Source organism: Zeus faber, assembly GCF_960531495.2.
Source record: "Zeus faber genome assembly, chromosome: 19".
NCBI classification, from domain to species: Eukaryota; Metazoa; Chordata; class Actinopteri; order Zeiformes; family Zeidae; genus Zeus; species Zeus faber.
Genome location: NC_137206.1, coordinates 14,607,487 through 14,627,923, shown reverse-complemented (window position 1 = coordinate 14,627,923; position 20,437 = coordinate 14,607,487). Strand labels below are relative to the sequence as shown.

General features: G+C 44.6%; 1 protein-coding gene across 1 annotated transcript in view; it reads left to right on the top strand.

Moving 5' to 3' along the window:
- Positions 1-2,959: 2,959 nt before the first annotated feature.
- Positions 2,960-20,437, top strand: part of tpk1 (thiamin pyrophosphokinase 1) — a 78,719-nt gene continuing 61,241 nt past the window's right edge. The window contains exons 1-4 of the mRNA XM_080019925.1: positions 2,960-3,057; positions 6,163-6,268; positions 8,652-8,740; positions 15,547-15,621. Coding sequence (XP_079876051.1) covers positions 8,698-8,740; positions 15,547-15,621 — 118 coding nt within the window. The 5' untranslated portion in view covers positions 2,960-3,057; positions 6,163-6,268; positions 8,652-8,697. The remainder of the gene's footprint in view (positions 3,058-6,162; positions 6,269-8,651; positions 8,741-15,546; positions 15,622-20,437) is intronic.

The following is a 20,437-nucleotide window of genomic DNA, read 5'->3' as shown; positions in this document are numbered from 1 at the left end:
TGATGATGAAACATCGCCGAGTATAGAAAATGAGGTTTCAAAATTGTGGGACAAAACAGCCAGTTCCCTCTGTTCTGAGACGCTGGAGGCCGTGTCCGCTGGAGACGCGGTTAATACACGGCTAACGCTCAACCCACGCGTTAACCGTGTATTAATAAGGTTCACATTGAAGCAAATTCCATGTTCAAATGTTGTGCTGAACCCAGTCCTCCGAGTCTGGTTTCTCACCTCAAAGCGCCGCCGTCTCGCTGCGGGACTCCCCCGCTCTCCGGTGCCCCCTGCTGGCCAGGCCGGAGTTCACGGCCTCCCTGAAGACGCCTTTAACTCCGGGTGTTTTTTTCCCAAAACAGCGAGTTATCCAGAACCCTGGGCTGTTATCTTAGCTTATTTCACCACCGATGCTCCGATTCCGACCTGGTGTTTAAATGGTGTTGGGGGGGGGGGGGGGCGCGCCGAGTGCGACAGCCCCACCTCATCGGGTCATGATTGAGCCCCGCCCAAAAAAAAATAAATCCATCCACATAAATGGTGACAAACGGTTTAACGAATCCGAAATTCAGTACTACGTTGTTTTCAGAAATTACTTTCTCACATGTATAATGTATTTGGAAACAAATGGCTGTACTCACCTCACGGGCACTGATGACCACCCCCTCGTTCTAAACAAAACTGTGTCAAGCTTACTCGGAAATTGGCTCCAAAGCCTCCTTTAAGAGAGGGCTTGATGAGACGAAGAACCAAAAAGCTACGAGAGAAAACAGGACAAACGGGACTGAGCTTGAAGGAAAACGAGGGGAGATGCATGAGAGAGAGAGAGAGAGAGAGAGCGAGAGAGACAGAGTGTAAAAAATAAAAAGAGTGGGCTCCACAAGAGAGAGACAGGCAGACTGAGCAGATAACACAAAAAGCAGAGTGTATAATGTGTATATGAGACAAGGAATTGCACTGGGATTTTTATTTTATTTCAATTCATTAGAATATCACGACCATAGGTGTATTTTTGCCAGGGGTGCCGCGGGTTAACAGTACGACTTGTTTATCTGGAGGAGAGAAAATTGAACCGAATTGTATTAAAGGCAAACTCAGTTCCGCACGATAGCCTTGATAGGGCCCCGGAAAAAAATAAATACAAGGAAAAAAAAAAAGAAACGGGAGCGTTCGTCGCGGCGGTGCCGCTCCGGGGCGTGCAGGTTGAACCGGCGCAACGCACGCGACTCGTGAGAGCCGCTGAAAACGAGCGCCCTTCTCGTTTAGGACGCGTTTCAGCTAACATTTAGGGTCAGCCGGCTCAAACAAAAAGTATATTCGCGAGCGCCACGCTGGCGCGTGCGCGCGTCCTCCCTCCTGCGCCGCCTTCAGAAGTGCCTTTAAAGGGAGGCCGACTCCCCTGTTTCCCGATGAGACCGCGGAGCCGCCGACTGTGGAATAAATTGGCTGCACTGGACGGTGGCCCCGGGCGTGATAATATTGTATGTATTAGCCCGCGTAGCCTTGCCAAAGTGGAATATATCAACTGACCGCCGCAACAACTCCCCAGTTTGATGGCACCATTATAAAGCCGTTTCCCCGCGAAGACGTGACCGCGACCGCCCTATTTCCTCCTCGCTGTCGCTCGATCTCCCTCGCCCTCCTTCCCGCCGCGCTTTCCACCCCCGACGAGGTCGCAGCAGGGGGTTGGGGGACGGCGGGGGCGAAAAGGGCGAAAGAGACGTCCATCCGAACGAACGGAGCGGCGGGGGGGAGAAAACGTCGAACGGGAGGGAGCGGCGACGCAACGTAAAACTGTTCGGGAGAGAGAGAGGGAGAGAGGGGATGTATAGGCGGTAAGATCTGGACGTAAAAAAAAAGGCAAGAAACGGCCGAGAAAACACGATCGGAAAAGATGAGGACACACACGGGGAGCGGTATGGGGAGAGAGAGGTACGGAAGGAGAGGTATGGATGGAGGGGGAGAGGACGGGGGTTCAAGCATTCAGCCGGCGCGGCCCCCGTAAAACAAATCCCATCCAATGAAGAATGCGCCGGCCTAGGAATTTATTCATAGATGTATTTATAATGCATGCTCACAGAATGAATGACTTCTCAAGCGTGTCTGCGCGTCTGTGTGTGTGTGTGTGTGTGTGCGTGTGTGTGTGGGTGTGTGTGGGTGTGTGTCGGCGCGTACGGGCGTAAGTCCCACCCAGCGCTCCATGAGGCCGGACAGGCGCTGATTGATGAGAGAAACGTTTGTCTTAACGAGCCGTCGGAGTGGATTCACCTTGAGAAAGATTTTGGTTTCCCCGTCTCAGCACCGCTCCTACCCCGTCGGAAGACAACGGCAGAGAGAGAGAGAGAGAGAGAGAGAGAGAGAGAGAGAGAGAGAGAGAGAGAGAGAGGGATGTGTGGGAAAAATAAATGATACAACAAACATACAGAAAGAGGTGTGTGTGTATATGTGTGTGTGTGTGTGTGTGTGTGTCTGAGAGAGAGAGAGAGAGAGAGAGAGAGAGAGAGAGAGAGAAGAGTGCCTTAATAAGTGAGTTTGTAGTAATCAGGAAAGACAGAAAAAAAAGGGGGGAAAGGAGAGCGGGGAGAGAATAGGAGAGAGAGAGAGAGAGAGAGAGAGAGAGAGAGAGAGGGGGGTGTAGGGGGTGGGGCACAGGCACCAAAGCCCAAAGGACTTCATTAGAGACTCAGCGATGGCCGACAATTGCGATTTCCAAATCGGAGCAGTTTTGGGAGAGGCCCTTTAACTGGAATTAATTGAAGTCATTCGTCGGCTTTAATTTATTATGATCACTTCTCATGAAGTAATCTTGCCCCGTAACTTTCAGTTTTTATCAGACTTTATCGTTTATCACCGTTTATTTTTTTTTTTTTTTTGCAGAATATACATGCAGTTCCACCATTAGCCTCTACGCGTCCCCATCGGGAAACGGGCGCACCTTTCCACTGGTTCGCTCCCGTCCCCCGGTGGAGCGGCGGCGCTCTCGTTGACTGTACACAAAACGAACCCGGAAGCGGCGACGGCGGCGACAGGCGACAGGCGACAAGCGACAAGCGACAAGCTCTCCATCCCGTAAGTTGGCGACATGTTTTCCGCGGGGTGCACGGGACCGCGGCGTAGCGCGACCGGCGTTCGCTGGGTGTCGGTGTGGCGCTCCCCCCTTTGTGCGTCGCGACCGGGTGGGCGTGTACCGCGAGGGTGTCACCGCGTCGGCGCCACTTTTCAAACCGGACGCGCCCGGGGTGAGCGCTCCCACCGGAGTGTGGTGTCGGCCTTTTCCGCGCCGTGCGGGCGGGCTTGCCGTTGCCGTTACCGTTACCTAACGGAGGGACGCGCGTTAGGCTGGAGCGAGGGGTTGTATTTAGTCGGTACGTTCCACGACTAGGGCTGTGACGGCGTCGCTTCTCGGACCGCGGAGGGGCGTCTTCTTCTTTTGGGGGTGGGTGGGGGGTTTCTACACCGTGTCATCATGGCCCCCGTTTTATCCTTCTCCTTCCGATCCTCCAAGCCTGGTCGAGTCGCGCTTTTTAGGGGCCGTTTGAGATCGTCGAAGAGGATAGTGAGAAGAAGGAAGAGAAGAGAAAGTGAAACACGAAAACTCACGAAAGTCGGTCCACATATGTCACATCGTTAGACTTTTTTTTTTTTTTTTTAACTGCCGCCATGACCCCAACCCCGCAGGAAGTCGGCAATGTTTAATTAAAGGTGCCATCTCAGTCACTCTTTGGTCTATTTGGGTCATTTTTATGCTTTGCACTTTCGCAAACTCCTCCTAGGGCGATTTATCGGATCGACTTTCAAACGTGTGCCTGTCTACAAGACGCCTTCACGGTTAAAGGTTATAAAAAAAAGATTGTGTTTTCGTAGCACGGTGTGGCCGTGGCAAAGTGTTGAATTTCATGTTCGAGAAACACAGGCGCTCTTTACGTGACCGTTTTTTGGGGGTTTAAGTCATTTTCATGCTCTGTACTTTAGCAAACTCCTCCTGGACCGGGTTCCGCCAATACTTGCGCGTCAAGGTCCCGGTTATCGCTGCTTGCAGCTTTAATTTATATTTAAATTTTTTTCCCCCGGTCATTGTGCGTTACAATAACAGGATAAAACAGACAACTTACAAAAATAAACAGCGATAACATTTCAATGAGGACCTATCAATAAGTTGAATCATAGGTATATTTTTCTATGTGTGAATATTACCGTTTTCACACCAAAAGTTGCCCCGTTTTTCAACAAAGCAGTTGAGGAGACGGCAACTGAAATAACTGATGACGTAAAACTTGGAAATAAAGTATTTTGAGCCGTTCAAGAGAATCGAATCGTTCGTGACCGACCCAACCGCTACAGTAGAAGCCGCGTGGAGCATGGATACATGCTGCGTGCACCGGCCCTTCGGCGGCGGGGAGTTGGGAGGTTCTCCCCTGTGGTCCCCACAGTGCGATCCCTACACTCAGAACAATTCTAGGCCCCCCCCCATAAACAGTCAGTATCTTCTGATTTGGATTGTGGTATGAAATGATGGAATGATACACGGATATATTCCTGTTTATTAATGCGCCAGCGTCCAGAACTTCAACGCACGCTGCGTCGTGCAGGTAAAGAGGCTAACATGAGCGCGTCGACCCGGGTGTCCTGTTCCCATCAGAGCTGATCGGAGGTGGAGCCGATTAAAACCTGTCTATTGACCCACTAGTTACAAATGCTGGGTTTTTCCGGCATTTGTCACTCGTGGTTATCGGGATTTTGGTGCAGTGGGAGAGGGGTATATGATGCGAACACGGCCCTCCGTACGCCGTGCCCCCTTCGGCAAATAAAACAGCTGAAAACAGTAGTTGATTAATTTGCAATGGTTCCTCCGTGCCCAGCGTCCCCAATATGTTTAAAGGACTGTCCCTCCCACTCGCGTGCGGTGCGCAAAGCTGAAGTGAAGAGTGGAGCAACTGAAAAGTTTAGTTTCTCCAGAAGCCCTTGAACATAGGATGAAAGACAGTCAGTGATGATGACTCAAAAATGATCATTGTGTTTATATTTCTCTGTCATCTCTGTTCTGTGTGGATTTTGCTATGCAGAAGTAGTACGCAATACGCATGTCCGTAATTACCAAATGTTAACCCAGAATTCCCCACGGTCACACTTTGCACATTTTTTGACAAATCGCCCCATCGAGTTCTGAGATCTCCTTAACTTGGCGCGAGGGGCGTTCACTGGAAATGCATTGGATGCAATGGGAGATCAGCGTTTTGCAATTTTGTTTTTGATATGTTGGACAATATTGATCCGCAGCACAATTAAGATGTGAAGTTCAAAGTCGACCAATTACTTTTTCACGCAGAAACAAAATAGTATATGCAAACGGCTCATTCAGGTTTGGTGATTTTATTGTGAATTAACAGGGTCATTGTAAAGTTCTGTTTACAAATAAAAGGGAACGTTTTATTGGTATTTATGTGCAGTTTATTTTTAGTGAATATTGTAATGAGAGATAATAATTTCACATTTTGACACTTTGACGCAACGGTAAAACGAGGGCCGATGAGGCCGCCGTCGGAGAGGGAGACGCGTGCGCAAATTGTGCTCCGATCGCTCCCTCCCTATTTCATATCACACACCATATACAATCCTGTACCTTTCACCAGCATATATATATATATATATATATATATATATTGCGGTGATGTCCGTAATGAGCTCAACCCCGCGGTGACGCCAAGTGACTGCAGTAATACGGTTATCGTCACAGCCCTATCCAATCATAAACCATATACACCGTACCGACATCCATATGGGTTTACGTTCGGAGAAAGCCAAAGGACGCCTTAGACTCACAATGTCTGTTACCAACTGATAAACATGGTTGCTTAATGGCCGAGTCCCATTGTGCTAAATAATTAATCTTATAATGGCCACGGGTGGTAAACGAGGTCTTTTCACATAACCACTGCTCCCTCGTGTTGTTCCCATATTCCAGGGTAAGAATGCCCCAATATACAACGCTAAATAAATTCAAGAGTTGTTTCATGAATTCCGGGATGTAGGCAGTGTTCGTTCAGTGGTAGTTCTGAGAATCATTGAACGTTCATTTGAAGATCTGTAGCAAAGAGTGCAAAGTACATTTCCACCTCCTTCATGTCGCAAAAAGACTTCCTTGTTGAAGTAATGCTGTACCATCCCACCACACAGGGCTCGGGGCTTGTATAGCTTTCCAAGAAGGATTGCAGCTGGTTTCCCTATGCCTTATTAAGCCAGTGATATTGATATATTTCTCGGAGTTTCTGGCATTTTGTAGGTAAGTCTCACACACACACACACACACTCACAATCCATGAAATCTGAAATATACTTCAGCAATCCACCATTTTTTCTGTCCAAAGCTACAGGTTTTTTCTGATTTCACCCACATCTTTTCATTTCGTCAAAGGCAATTTTGATCAGAGCAGATTTATGCAGGGTTATTATCAGTCTACTCAAGCAGTCTTTGACGAAAACAATTTATCCCTTAATCCTTTTAATCTTCAGTTGGTTATGTTAATTTTCAGCTCAGCTTGTGTCAACAAATAGTTAGTGGTTATGTAGACGTGTACCTGTAAGCCTGCTTTATAGTCGGCGTAGGTGTAGTGTCGTCATTGCAGCGCTCGCTACAGCGCCACACGCCGATTTTGCATGAGGGCGAGCAGCCACGCACCTCCCAATTTTTGGAACTCCGCGCCGTAGGCTACACTGTAGGTAATTCAAGATGGACATGTTCCGAAGGAACTCTGAGCGAAGACGTCTGCAGGTACAATCTGTACGATCCATCCATGTGTGGCAACAAAAATAACCAGATGGGGTTGAATTCATTGAATTCCCTTTCCCTCAGGACTCCAACATTTTAATACCTCAGGACTTCTTCAAAATACTTACACCAACAAATTGCACAAAATCACAACTATATATATATTTTAAAAAACAAGTGGTTGACCGATATGGATCTTTCAATGATCATTGCCGATATTTAAGAGAGCAGAGTGGCCGACGGCTGATATAAAATGCACATAATGTTTTTTTGTTTTTTTTTGCAGCTGATGAAATACAATGATTTAATTACAACAAAGACACTCATATTATTGTCTGCATTGTCTCTGTTTGCTTTAGTAGATCTGCATTCTTCTTATTTTAAATAAAAAGTGTATCAACTAAGTAAAGGTCCACAGGCAATCAAAAAAACAAACCTTGTAAAAAAAGAAATGTATGCATGAAAAATAAATGATATAAAAATAAATAGTAATAAACAGTGTCATATTAAAATTTGGTTGGGAAATTGAGAATGTCTACCCATTACAGAAGTGCAGCATTTATTATTAACAAGTAAAGTATTTACACAAACACATCCAGGGAGGCTCTGCACTTGCCATCTTTAATGAGCAACACCATAACAAACTGGAGCTAATGAGACGAGTGACGAGAAGAAGACAGCATTGTGAGTAAGTGAGAGGAGGCAGGGCTATGTGGGCACTGCAGCGGTGTGTGTGTCAACTCGCTGTTGGAGAGAAGAGAGAGCAATCAAGCTCAGCTGCTACTGGTATATCGATAGTGCGGAAAACGAGTAGTGAAAATATTTCAAATATTCAGAATCTATATATATAGAAAAATAGCTAGTCTGCATAGATTTTTTTGTTTATTGGCCTCGTGAGCGCAGGCATCAGATGATGCCGATTATCTCAAAATGGCAGATATTGGCCTTATTAAACCACTAAAAGAAACCTGCACTTCCTTAGGCTCGGGCGATGTTGCGAAACACTGTAAACTGCACTTACACTGTTTCAATGCTCAAATTTTTCCTTGCGTATAAAAAAAATCGTCCCTCATCAATGTCAATCACGATCGATGGAGTTGATCGTCGATAGACAATTTAATCGTAAATCTGCCCAAGCCTACACTGACTACAATAGATGTACATACATTTAACACTTTCTATTTTAATTTAACCGCTGAATAACTTTTCTAGTTATTCAGGTCCTTCCCTCGGGGCTCTTTTGTAATGTTTGCAGCAGTTCCTTCAGTTTCCCCTGGTGGTTTGTGCAGAGCGCCCCCTGTCTTTCAGGAAAATATCGCTATGACATCTTTATGGCAACGCACAACTATAATGCTCGCACTCTGGTAGTGTTCGCGCCTTAAGCCGCACGGCTGGCTTGCGGTGGCTATAAAGCAGGCTGCAGGTGGTATCTGCATCACATCGCAGATCAATAGAGCCTTTTTTCCTGTGACCAAAATGTATCCTGCTCAGTGACTAATTCAGCACAAACAGTTAGCTTATGTTGAGTGGAACCCATGGATTCATGAGGAATTTACTTGTTACCAGTGTTATGAAAGCAAATGTAATGTGTATGTGTAGGTGTGCGTGTGTGTTCTGTTTAGGTACACTAGGTGATAATAAACCTAGAGGCAGGCTTCTGGAAACCTTCATAAGAGTGGAACGCCATAGAAGCACTTCATTTAATAAATTGAAAAATAACAAAAAAGAAAGATAAAAGAATTCCCATTGTAGAAAGGAGAAATGCAGAACGACAGTATGACCGAGCCTGAAAGGGAGGAATATATATAAAAAGTCAAAATAGTTCAAAATTCAGAGTGTGAAAGCATGAAAAATGGGAGAATAGTGATCTTTCCTCCCTTTCTTTCTCCCGTTCTAGTTGAGTAAACCTCCTCGGAACAGGGAGGGCGGTGTGAAGAGCAGCCATGGCTGAAGAGTTGACACCTCTAGACTGCCTGCATCCCTCAGGTATTACCCGAACCACAAAGCCCCCCCACCCCCCTTGTGTCTACTGTGTATGCACTGTCTTTCATTGTTTCATTTTTCATCAAATTCTATGCAGTTGAAATACTTAGCAATTGTTAGAAATTAATAGCACGATCAAATGTGTGAACACTTAATATTAAGGTGCTTGTAATAAGAGTTAGTTAATAGTAAATAATGTCCTCATAAGATGCTTATTAACTATTTATTATTGTGTTAATAATAGCATTTATTAGCAGTTAACTATACACTTATTAACCGTTAACTACGCACTTATTTACTGTTAACTATGCTTTCATTATGTGTTAATAACACTACATAACTGTTAATTACAGCTTTTATTAGCAGTTAATAATAGCATTTATTAGCAGTTAAATATGCACTCATTAATAGCTAACTATGCTTTTATTATGTGTTAATAAAACTATATCCACAATCAGCCACAACATTAAAATCACTGACAGGTGAAGTGAACAACATTGCTCATCTCGTTGCCAAGGCACCTGTCAAGGGGTTGGATACATAGGCAGCAAGTGAACAGTCATAAGGAAGCGTAAGGATCTGAGCGACTTTGACAAGGACCAAATTGTAATGGCTAGACGACTGGGTCAGAGCATCTTCAAAACCACAGGTCTTGGCAGGTGTTCCCGGTATCCAGTGGTTAGTACCTACCAAAAGTGGTCTAAGGAAGGACAACCAGTGAACCGGCGACAGGGTCATGGGCACCCATGGGCTCATTGATGCGCGTGAGGAGCGAAGTCAAGCCTGTCTGGTCTGATCCCACAGAAGCACAAACTGCTGAAAAAGTTTATGCTGCTATGATAGAAAGGTGTCAGAACACACAGTGCATCACAGCTTGATGTGTATGGGGCTGTGTAGCCACAGACCGGTCAGAGTGCCCGTGCTGACCCCTGTCCACCGCTGAAAGAGCCTTTAATGGGCACGTGATCGTCAGAACTGGACCATGGAGCAATGGAAGAACATGGTGACCTGGTCTGATGAATCCCGTTTTCTTCTACATCATGTGGATGGCCGGGGTTAAGGTCTGATCCGATGGAGCATCTGTGGGATGTGCTGGAACAACAAGCCCGATCCATGGGGCTTAAAGTCTCATCCAAATTGATCCACATGCTGAGCAGATATGAGCGAAGAACCGAACAACTTTGATCAGAAATATTCATTTGGTCTTGGTTAACTGACACGTCACACGTCTCGTTCGAAAATGAGCAAGATGAGATTTACAGTAAGATGCTTTATGAAGTCTTCATATTATTTTCTATAAATGTACAGATTCCGATTGAGAATGTCCATTGGGTGGCGTGGAATCGGTCACTGTGTAATCTTTAGAAGTTTCCGAACTAGGATAACTAGGGAGGGTTGCGCTGTGTAGACTGCATAGTGGTTGCTCTCTGAGACGAGCAACCAGGAGACGACAGATCGGGGGGGAGCCCATGCTGCATTCAAGGTAACCCGGAAAATCGCGCTGAGTTACAGAGAACCCGGGAAACTGTAGCACGCACTCTGCAGCCTGCAGCTATATTTCTATTTTGGTATCGAATGGGTGTTGGTAGCTGGTTCCAACTTGTATCGATGTGATTAGTGTTGTTTTATCTAGCGTTTTCAGAATATCTTTTTCAATATACAATTTACCTCAATGTTGAAAGATACTGTAATTGTACTAATTATTGTACTATTTCTTTTCCAAGGCCTGTTTGAGGCTTTGTTTTAACATTCTGTTTGTGGCAGTATACGGCTGCCATTTAAGTGAGAGTGATGAAAACTAAAAAGAAAATCAAAATCAATAGAGCTGTCTCAAAGAGTGGTTTTGTGCTTCGCTTCTAAAATATTGTATTTATACATCAATCTTTATTCACATTTTATCAACCTTGACCACATATAGTGCTCATTCCAGATGGGGGATCTATGACAAGCATGGTTAGCTGTTAATAAGTGCATAATAAAGGATTTATTAACCTTAATAAGGCACTCCTCCCACTTTAGGTCTGGTAGCTGCAAAATGCATAGTTAACTGCATAGTTAAGTTCTAATAAATGCTGTAATTAACACTAATATGCTCTCATTAACACATAATAAGAGCATAGTTAACTGTTAAACAGTGCATAGTTAACTGCTATTATTAGCTGCTAATAAATTATATTATTAACACTTATATAGTTTTATTATTTAATCATTTATTTATTTTATTTGTTTATTTTATTTAGCTATTATTTAACAATAATAATCTTAATAAGCATCTTAGGAGGACCTTATTAACTATTACCTAACGCTTATTACAAGCACCTTAATATAAGGCATTACTGAAATTATATTCTTTCTCAAAAGTGTGTAATACCGAAATAAAATCAATTGCTTAATTGAATGTCCATGTTTGAGTTTAAACCGACCCGGAAGGGCCCCCAAGCATGGGAGGCAAGGTTTTCACCAAGGAGAGAGTTGAACCCAACTACTGTTACGAGGTTGGGGTTGTAGCTCGTTTTCTAATGGTTGACCGAACGTCTGGCAGGAAGATGAGCTTTTCTCTGTGTGTGTGTGTGTGTGAGTGTGTGCGTGTTCGTGCGGGTGCGTGAGATCTATGTCGAAGTGTGGGTTTTTTATGCCGAGCCGTCAAGGTCAAGAGAATATCACAGCGTTAGCTCCTCTCCATAGGGAAGACAGCAGGCACGCAGAGTTCTCCCCCTCTTTCTCTCTCTTCGCCACTCCTCTCTGCATGGTACTGTCGAATGGAGAGGGGGAAAAAAAAAAACGAGAAAGAAAATCTTATGTTTGTTCATCTCCGTCTGCCTTCCTTCCTACCTCGCCATGCCTCCTCCCTGTTATGTTTGCTGTTGTCGGATGGCTGTGTGTCAAATTGCTCTAATCAGCAGGTTGAACTCGAGGGGCTACACTGTGTGTGTGTGTGTGTGTGTGTGTGTGTGTGTGTGTGTGTGTGTGTGTGTGTGTGTGTGTGTGTGTGTGTGTGTGTGTGTGTGTGTGTGTGTGTGTGTGTGTGTGTGTGTGGGTGGGTGTGTGTGTGGGTGTGTGTGCGTGTGTGGGTGTGTGTGCGTGTGTGGGTGTGTGTGCGTGCGGGTTGTCAGTGCTTCTAGATGTGTGCAATAATGAGCGGTGTCAGTCTTGATCGTCTGTGTGCGCGTTTGAGGATCACCGATCAACCAATAACAAACGTCAGAATCTGTCAGCGGACGCGATCCATCATGGAGTTTGGACCCTCAGCTGCAGCAAACGATCACAGTTTGTCTCCCGCATTAAAACGCCACATTCTGTCTCCTCAGACAAACCCTCCCCGCAGGCTTTACAGCGGTTGCGTGGTTACTGATCGGAATTAAAACGTGCAGACCTCCGCCGACGGGCTTCCGTCAATAATGGGCGTCGCTCATGCCCCTATTTCCCCAGCTGCACTGCAAATATTTTTCCCATAACTTTATCATGCATATGAGGTCATACAACTTTGAACGGTTTCGTCTCGTCTCCTCTCATACAGCATTCTACGGGGAATGTTTACTTTTTTAGTCTCTCGGTGAAGAATATAAAATAGCTGCCCCTGGATGTCTGCATTTTAAAGTCTCTCTTGTGCACAGCTACCTAATTAAATATTTTCAGAATAAATTCCTTGTTTTTTTTTGTTTTTTTTCCCCCCCTGAAAAATGCATGTGTTTTTGTCTAGGTGCCTGAGCATGTGTGTGAATGTGTGTCTGGGCGTGCGTGCGTGTATATATGGGTTTTATTTGGACCATTTGGCCATTTTCGAAGCATCCCAAGGTGAAGTCCCCTGGAAAAAGTGCACACAAAAGGCCACGCACCTCACTGTGTGTTTGTGCACGTCCGGATATGGGTGCGTGTGCGTGCTCCTGTAAAAGTCACGGCTGGTTGAGCTTGTCTCTTGTTTTTCCTACACCCCTATCCAATTAAGAGACAAGACTGACAAATCTCCCCCCGCCCCCCTCTTCTCCTTCTCATCTATCCCTACGTGCCTCCTCCTCTATTTTTCTCCTATTTTTACCCCACACCCCTCTCTGGTGGTTGACTTTCTTGCTTGGAATGACTTTCCAGCATTACCGACTTTTCCACAGCATCTAGTTTGCTGCACTGACAAAGCCCTGCTCGCAAACAATGCAGGATGAATGTTTTTTCACACTCTCTCAGCTAAGTCCATTTGAGCAGGGGTCTCAGTTACGGCCCCGCGGGCCACATCCGGCCCCTGCATGGTGATGGTGAATATTTTTTTCCAATCGCAATGCTTAATTAAATAAAAAAATATATAAAATAATAGTTGAAAAGAGAGCTATTTCTAACAGGATTACAGGATCTTAAAGGAAAACAAGACAAAAAAACAACAACAACAAAAACAGGCCCGTTTTCCCTTGAAGTTCAACACGGCCCCCCCTTGAAGAAGACAACCTGGCCAGTGGCCCCCAGGTCATTTGAGTTTGAGACCACTGCTTTAGAGCTAAGGGTTCACCACAGCCATTCGAGGATGCTGTGCAAGGTGAAGTGGCAGATAATAGCCACACAACGGCCATTGTTAAAATTTAATTCGAAACTAGAAAATCAGGATGTCTCCGGATACCTTCCCATTTATAAAAATAATTACCCTTTCGGGTGAGTGATGAATGTGAAATGAAAGGAAACGAGATGAACTTTTCGCAGGAACGTGTAAAAATCTGGGGCATCGCCTCTTCTCCTTGGCCTCGTCTTCTGCCCATTCAATAGAATGTCTCAAAAGAAGGTAAGAGCACAATTCTCTTGTTAGCAGACATGTGAGGGAGTGCAAAAGAAAGGCAGATGGGGTCGAGGGGTTTGTTATTTAAGTGCATTAAGGCTTTCACCCAGTCTCTGTGGTCTATTAATGGAGATTTTTCTTTTGTGTGTCTTCCGTTATTCCAGCCATTATGGGAAAATAGAATGTTTTTGATTCTGACATGGTTTGACACTGGAACTCCATTAGTAGCGAAGTTATTGGAATGACTGACGGAGGAAGAAAGACACACAGAGGGACGGACTGACGAGGCTGGGATGGGGAACAGCTAACCCCTGTAATGCACTACACAACTGTCCAGCTTTGAATCAGTAACAGTTTGAGCGGAGTTGAGGGAGACCAGGGTAGTCACGGTGTATTGTCACAGGTGTAGTCATGAGAGATAGACTCCAATCTCTCTCATATGTTCCCAGTATGCCTTGCATGATTAAATCAAACGCTTTTGGCTCCATTGGGTGTGTATGATCCTGTGGTGTTACTCGCCAGTACAATTCGCAAATTTAGAACAGATGAAAGAGGAAGTGAAAAAATGTTTCCGTGAAAGAACGAGATCCAACGTGTGCAATGGCTCAACTGGGGGAAAAAAAATAGTGTGTGCTGCAATAGAGCGATCCACGAGTCAGATTTGCGGAACGCTGCATGGACTCCATGTTTGTTCTGGAATGAAAATATAAATTAAAAATACATTCCAACAAGTGCAGGTGTACCCTGAAATTGTGTCTGTCTGGCTTCTGTCTCTTGAGTCGTGCTGCGTGAGACGTCCATTTTCATGTGTGTGCAGGTACGATAAGAAATTAAAATCCTGTTAGTCGTCGTGCTGCTCATTCTCGTCATCGTTGCTCTTGTAATGTGTCTGAGGCTTACGCTGGGAGTGGGCATATGATTGTCATTATTTCAGCAATTTGGATATGGGCAACGTCACTATTGTGAGTCATTGCCCTTTGTTGGAGTCAGAGCATGTCAAACATGACAACTGGGATTGGGCAATATACCAGATCCTCACCCTGACCATAACCACACCAAAGCCTTCTTCTAAAATATACCTAAATGTAACGTATTCTAACTTTATACCTAAACATATGTGTTTGTCCCATAATTCCTAAACACAACCATGTGTATATCCTTCTACTTCTATGAAATGTACCACCTCTAACCTTATACCTAAACATTCTAACATCATACTTAACCTGATACCTTGTTCCTAAACTTAACCGTCTTGAACCTAATACCATTTTTTAGCCATAGCCATGGATTTATGAGGAATTCACTTGTGAATGAAAGCGTGTGTGTGTGTGTGTGTGTGTGTGTGTGTGTGTGTGTGTGTGTGTGTGTGTGTGTGTGTGTGTGTGTGTGTGTGTGTGTGTGTGTGTGTGTGTGTGTGTGTGTGTGTGTGTGGAAAGAATTTGCCGTGCATGAGCACAAAGGAAGCTGATTATTGGATTATCATCATTGGTAAAGTACCCTTACAAAAGTGAGCTACCCATTTCTTCGAGGGAAGAAAATATAAAAAAAGAACATACATAGCTTGTCTTAAAGCTTAAAGCAAAACATCATTTAATTGAGCAAGGTAGAGAGATTTTAACATTGGGGAAAAACCGAGGTGGCGCTTCCTGACTCGTTTTGAAGTTGTTTCTGAATTTAGACCTCACTGTGGGCTCCTGACGCAAAGCTTGATAATGACCTCATTATCTCTGCTTTGTTCTAGTTTTGTGCTTAACTCTGAACGTTGAAGGCTATGAACGTTGGCCTCCGATTGATGTTTTCCCTATCTATTTTTGCTTATGACTGCTTTCTCCGTCTGCCTGCAGTCTGTCGGTCTGTCTTTGTGGCTGTGTGTGTCTGTCTGTTTTTTCCAAGTTTGATTTTTGTATCCTTGTTTTATATTCTTTCTTGTTGTATGTCTGTTTCCTTCCCCAATTCCCCCTTGTTTCTCTCTCTCTCTCTCTCTCTCTCTCTCTCTCTCTCTCTCTCTCTCTCTCTCTCTCTACCCCCCCCCCATCTCTCCCTCTCTCTGTAGGCACACAAAGGATCTGTCTGATCATTCTGAACCAGCCCCTGGAGAAAGACTACCTTCATGTCCTCTGGAACAAAGGTAGGCGTCTCGGAGAACACCGGCACAGATCAAGGAAGTGCCGTTCTATCGCTTAGATCGTCCGTCCCCGTGCGTTTACATTTCACACCTTTCTCCTGACATTTTTGAATAAACTGCTTTCCCTTCCGCTCATGCGGCCTAGCTCCGCCCCTTGTGGTTGCTTGCGCGAACGCTCCATGTGATTAGGCACATATTAGTATTTTTGTTTACTTTTCGTTACATCACTATGCCATCGAAAACTCATCGGCAGTGATCTCCTACGACCGCGATCCACTCGTGGATATAAAAAATTCACTGAAAGAACAACTTTGGGACATTTTATCCGATGATCCAGAGTGGCCGGCGGAGATTTTATGCACCAAGTGGAGCAGCAAGGACAATAACATCAATGCAGTCACTGTTCCACAGGTGGGCTGATGGAGAAAATACCATAGTAAGCGAGGCGGCATTCGGATCAGAATGCGGACGCATCCTCAACCTGAACGGTAGTCCACCTCTGCCCAAACCTTAAAAAATTTCTGCCTAATTTCCATCAACACCTCACGTGTGCCACCAGGGGAGGAAGAACTTTGAACCACTGCTACACACCCTACAAGAATGGATGCAAGACCGTCTCGCTCCCTGCTTTCAGGAAAGCGGACCAGGCCGCCATCTCGTTGCCTCCCGTTTACAAGCCTTGCATCGTACGTGGAACAGTAGTGACGAGGTAGGTAAAGAGGTGGCCAGACCAATCAGAGGCCGCGCTTGTAGGCGGGGCTGCGGACCATTACTAACTACAAGAGCAGCCACGAGTGTGGACGCCTCCCTAGCCAACGAACTGAACTCCTTTTATGCGCGGTTTGAAGCTGGCAACAACACCCCTAGCTCGCCGCTAATTGGAGTTACACCGCTGGGGATGAGCGCGCGCTCTGTGTCTGAGCATCACGTCAGGAGGGCTCTGATGCGTGTGAGCACCAGGAAAGCTGCGGGCCCAGATGGCATATCTGAAGACCTGTGCTAACCAGCTCACTACCCGGTGCTCACTAGGATATTCAATGCCTCCCTGTTCGAGTTGGTGGTCCCGTCCTGCTTCTAGAGGTCCACCATCATCCCTGTGCCGAAGAATGCCTCTCCAGTCTGCTTGAATGACTACCGTCCGGTGGCCCTCACCTCGGTGGTCGTGAAGTGCTTTGAGAGGCTGATTAAGGACTTTGTCAGCGCCTCCCTTCCCCGCACCATTGACCTGGTCCGGTTTACATACCGGCTGAACAGATCCACAGACGACCCCTTCTTCCAGGTACTGCACACCACGCTCACGCACCTGAATGACCAGAAGGAGGACTATGTGAGATTGCTTTTCATTAACTACAGTTCAGCTTTCAATACTATAGTCCCCACCTGACCGGCTGTTAAGCTGCAGGAGCTAGGACTGAACACTCTGTTGTGTACCTGGATCCTTGACTTCCTCACAACCAGGCCCCAGGTGGTTAGGGTGGAGAGGCACACATCCAGCACCCTCACCCTGAACACAGGATCACCCCAGGGCTGAATCTCCCCACTGTACTCCCTGTACACACATATGACTGTGTGGCCAGGTCCAGCTCCAACGCCATCATCAAGTTTGCTGACGACACCGTCGTGGTGGGCCTGATCACCGACGACGACGAGAAGGCCTACCGCGAGGAGGTGGCTGATCTGGCACTCTGGTGCCAGGACAACCGCCTCTTCCTGTACGTAAGCAAAACTGAGGAGCTGATTTCGCTGTTGGTGATTAATGGGACTTCTGTCGACCGGGTTAGCAGCTTCAAGTACCTGGGACATTCACACGGACACTCTGGTGAGGAGGGCGAGGCAGTGTCTTTACCACCTCAGGCGGGTGAAGATTTTCAGGGTCTCTGTGAGGATCCTCACAGAGTCCTTCTACTCTGGAGCAGTGGAGAGCATCATGACAGGCAACATCAAGGCCTGGTTTGGGAACTGTACTGCTCAGGTCAGGCGACTTATACACCAGGAGGTGTAGTAGCAGAGCCCACAGGATCATGCATGATCCTCATCACCCCAACAATGGACTGTTCCAGCTGCTGCGGTCGGGTAAGCGCCTCCTCAGTCACCCAGTGAGAACTGAGAGACTGAGATGGAGTTTCTTCCCGCAAGCCAAGAGGACTGTCAATGCTGAACTCACCAGGGGTCCTCACTGAGACACACACATGGGCCCCACTGCCTTACGTACTGTATGTTGAATACTGTACTTTTACTCTATTGCTGTACCGTACTATTGTCTACTATACTGTATATCTCGACACACACTACCTCACTTTATTCACATGCCACTTTACTGCACATCTCTATATACATAAAAGTCTATTCCTCTTATTTTTATTTTGTATTCCCGTTCAGTATATTACCTTTTTACTCTTTTTTTTTTAAATTTTATTTACTGACTGAATTACATTTTATGAATCAGTTTGTTCAGTTAGTTAGTTAATTCTTTAGCTATTGTGTCAGTTATTACATATTGTGCATACTCTTTGGGTGCGTTGCAATGAAATTTCACTGCATATATGCATGCTTGTATGTATAAGTATATGATAAATAAACATCCAGAATCTTGAATCATTCTGCACTACTCAAAATTTTAATTGCTGCTGTGATGTGCTGTGCATTCTACCCTTTTGCCCCCTTGCTTGCATCCCTTTGACAATTATTGTAATTAGGTTAAAACTTTCAGTACTTTTTTCAGGAAAGAATGCTTGTTGTTTTTAACCTTGTACCAAGTAGTTTCTCACGTATCACATTTTGAGCTAAATGGTTTACAGTCCACCACCAACTTCCAATCTAGTATTTAACTATATTCCATCATTAAATATAGACCAGCCTGTTGTTTGAACACATTCACCCTCAATGATCTTTTGTCAAAGCTGATCTTTTGTCGACACAGAAATGTATGGGTTGAGAGCTTTTTTGATGACAATATGGAACATAGTTACCCATGGGTACTTTTAAGATATTGCAGAAATTCCACCAACATTTTTGAATATAACAACATTCATTCGGATGATTTGGTTAGTTGAATTATAAACGTGACAAGATTTTATCAGCATTAAAGTTCGCTGTTCACTGTCCCCTCAACATGTTCATCCAATCTGAAAGTTCAACGTATTTTTTTATTTATTTACTGATTTTTATTTATTTTTTTCTTTGACTGAATTGCAGATTTATTATTCAGGGTTGTCATGTCATTCTCTTCTGGGAATCTCTTTAAGTAAGCACTGTGATTGGAATCTAGATTAATACATTTGATTTTATTTGTTCCCTTGAACACATTTGGTTTGATTTAGACTCTTGGTGGCATTTTTATGATGAAATAATGTTGGGTCGGTTTCTTTCCCCCAGACAAAGTTCCCCTATCTAGCTAGGAAAATCGGACCAGACAATTTTGGGTTACTACTTCACTAACTACTTTGTTTTCTTGGGGGCAAAAGTTCAGATAATATACCCTGATCAAGTTTTAATAATCCCCTACGACAGGATGTAGTAGTGTATTTGATGATTCCTACTTCTTGTGTCAATACTCAGAGACATTCGCAGTTAAACCAAGAATAATACAAAATCAAAATGGAAATTCTGCAAAGTCAACAGCAAACAACAAAGGAAAGAGTTCAACACGAGAGGTTAAAAAAGTGAGCTTTTGAAGGGGAGGAGATTTCCAGACTCCCTGAGTTGTCCCGTATGCGATGCACTGAGGCACAGCAGAAGCGGCGCTCGGCTATGATGTATTAAACATGGACAAATCTGACTATGTGCCTTCAAGCCACACGGTCTCTTGTTAACTTTGATTTACTCTTCCCATTTTCCTCTAACATTGTCCCTTCCTTTTTTGGTGACGGAGGACTAAGCTGAATTTAAAGCAAGCTCACAAGGAACTAAGCCGAATCGGGCCAAATCAAAGTCAGACTGCCTTTAAGTTAATCTAAGCAGTAGTTGCATGATTTGGCAGTGATAACTTTAGCATCAGGTCTTTTCTTATGAGAATAGGTTGCTCATAAAATACCTTTAAAGCCACTGCAAGGTTGTCTCATCCGATTTTATCCCAAAAGTTTTCTGAGAAGCACAGATAAAAGTTTGTTTGGGGGTGACTTCATCCCAAACAATTTCTGGGCCTGGCTATGATTCTGATCAGAATATTACACAGTGAATCAATTCCAAGTGTTACCGGTAACAATGATCAACAAATGAAATGAAAATAGCTCAATATTTTGTCTGCCATGACAGTATACCTACAATTCTGTGGCAGTATTGAATTTATGCTCAATTAATATTGAATTGTTCAACCAAAGTATAGACCTGGAACACAGACAGTGCTGTATTTCATACTGCTACTGCTGTTTTTTCCCCCCTTAATCTTACTCCTCTAATTTCAGTAAACGAGTGTTAAACTTGGAGCCATGCAATCCATGGCCTTCAGCTCCCCCAGGTTGTTCCTCATAAGAAGAGGTTCTGGTTTCTGCTTATACTTAATACTAAAAATAGACGTGCCGCTGCTATACTATCAGGGAATATCGCGCCCTTAATAACATAATGAATCATCTTATTTCATCTATCAATGCAAAGTTAGGAGCAAGAGATTTTCTTTTTCTGTTATTCTTTCACATTATAATTTGCTCAGAGGGATATACAGTATCTGCCAAAATAAATGATACTTATATGAAACATTGCTGTGTATTGTTAAATTTGCTTCATAACAAGTAAGTGATTTCTATTAACTGTTACAGTGGCTATGTGAGCATCTTCTACGTTTCACCCTGAGTCATTTAGTTGGGGCTGCCGAATGGCTGCT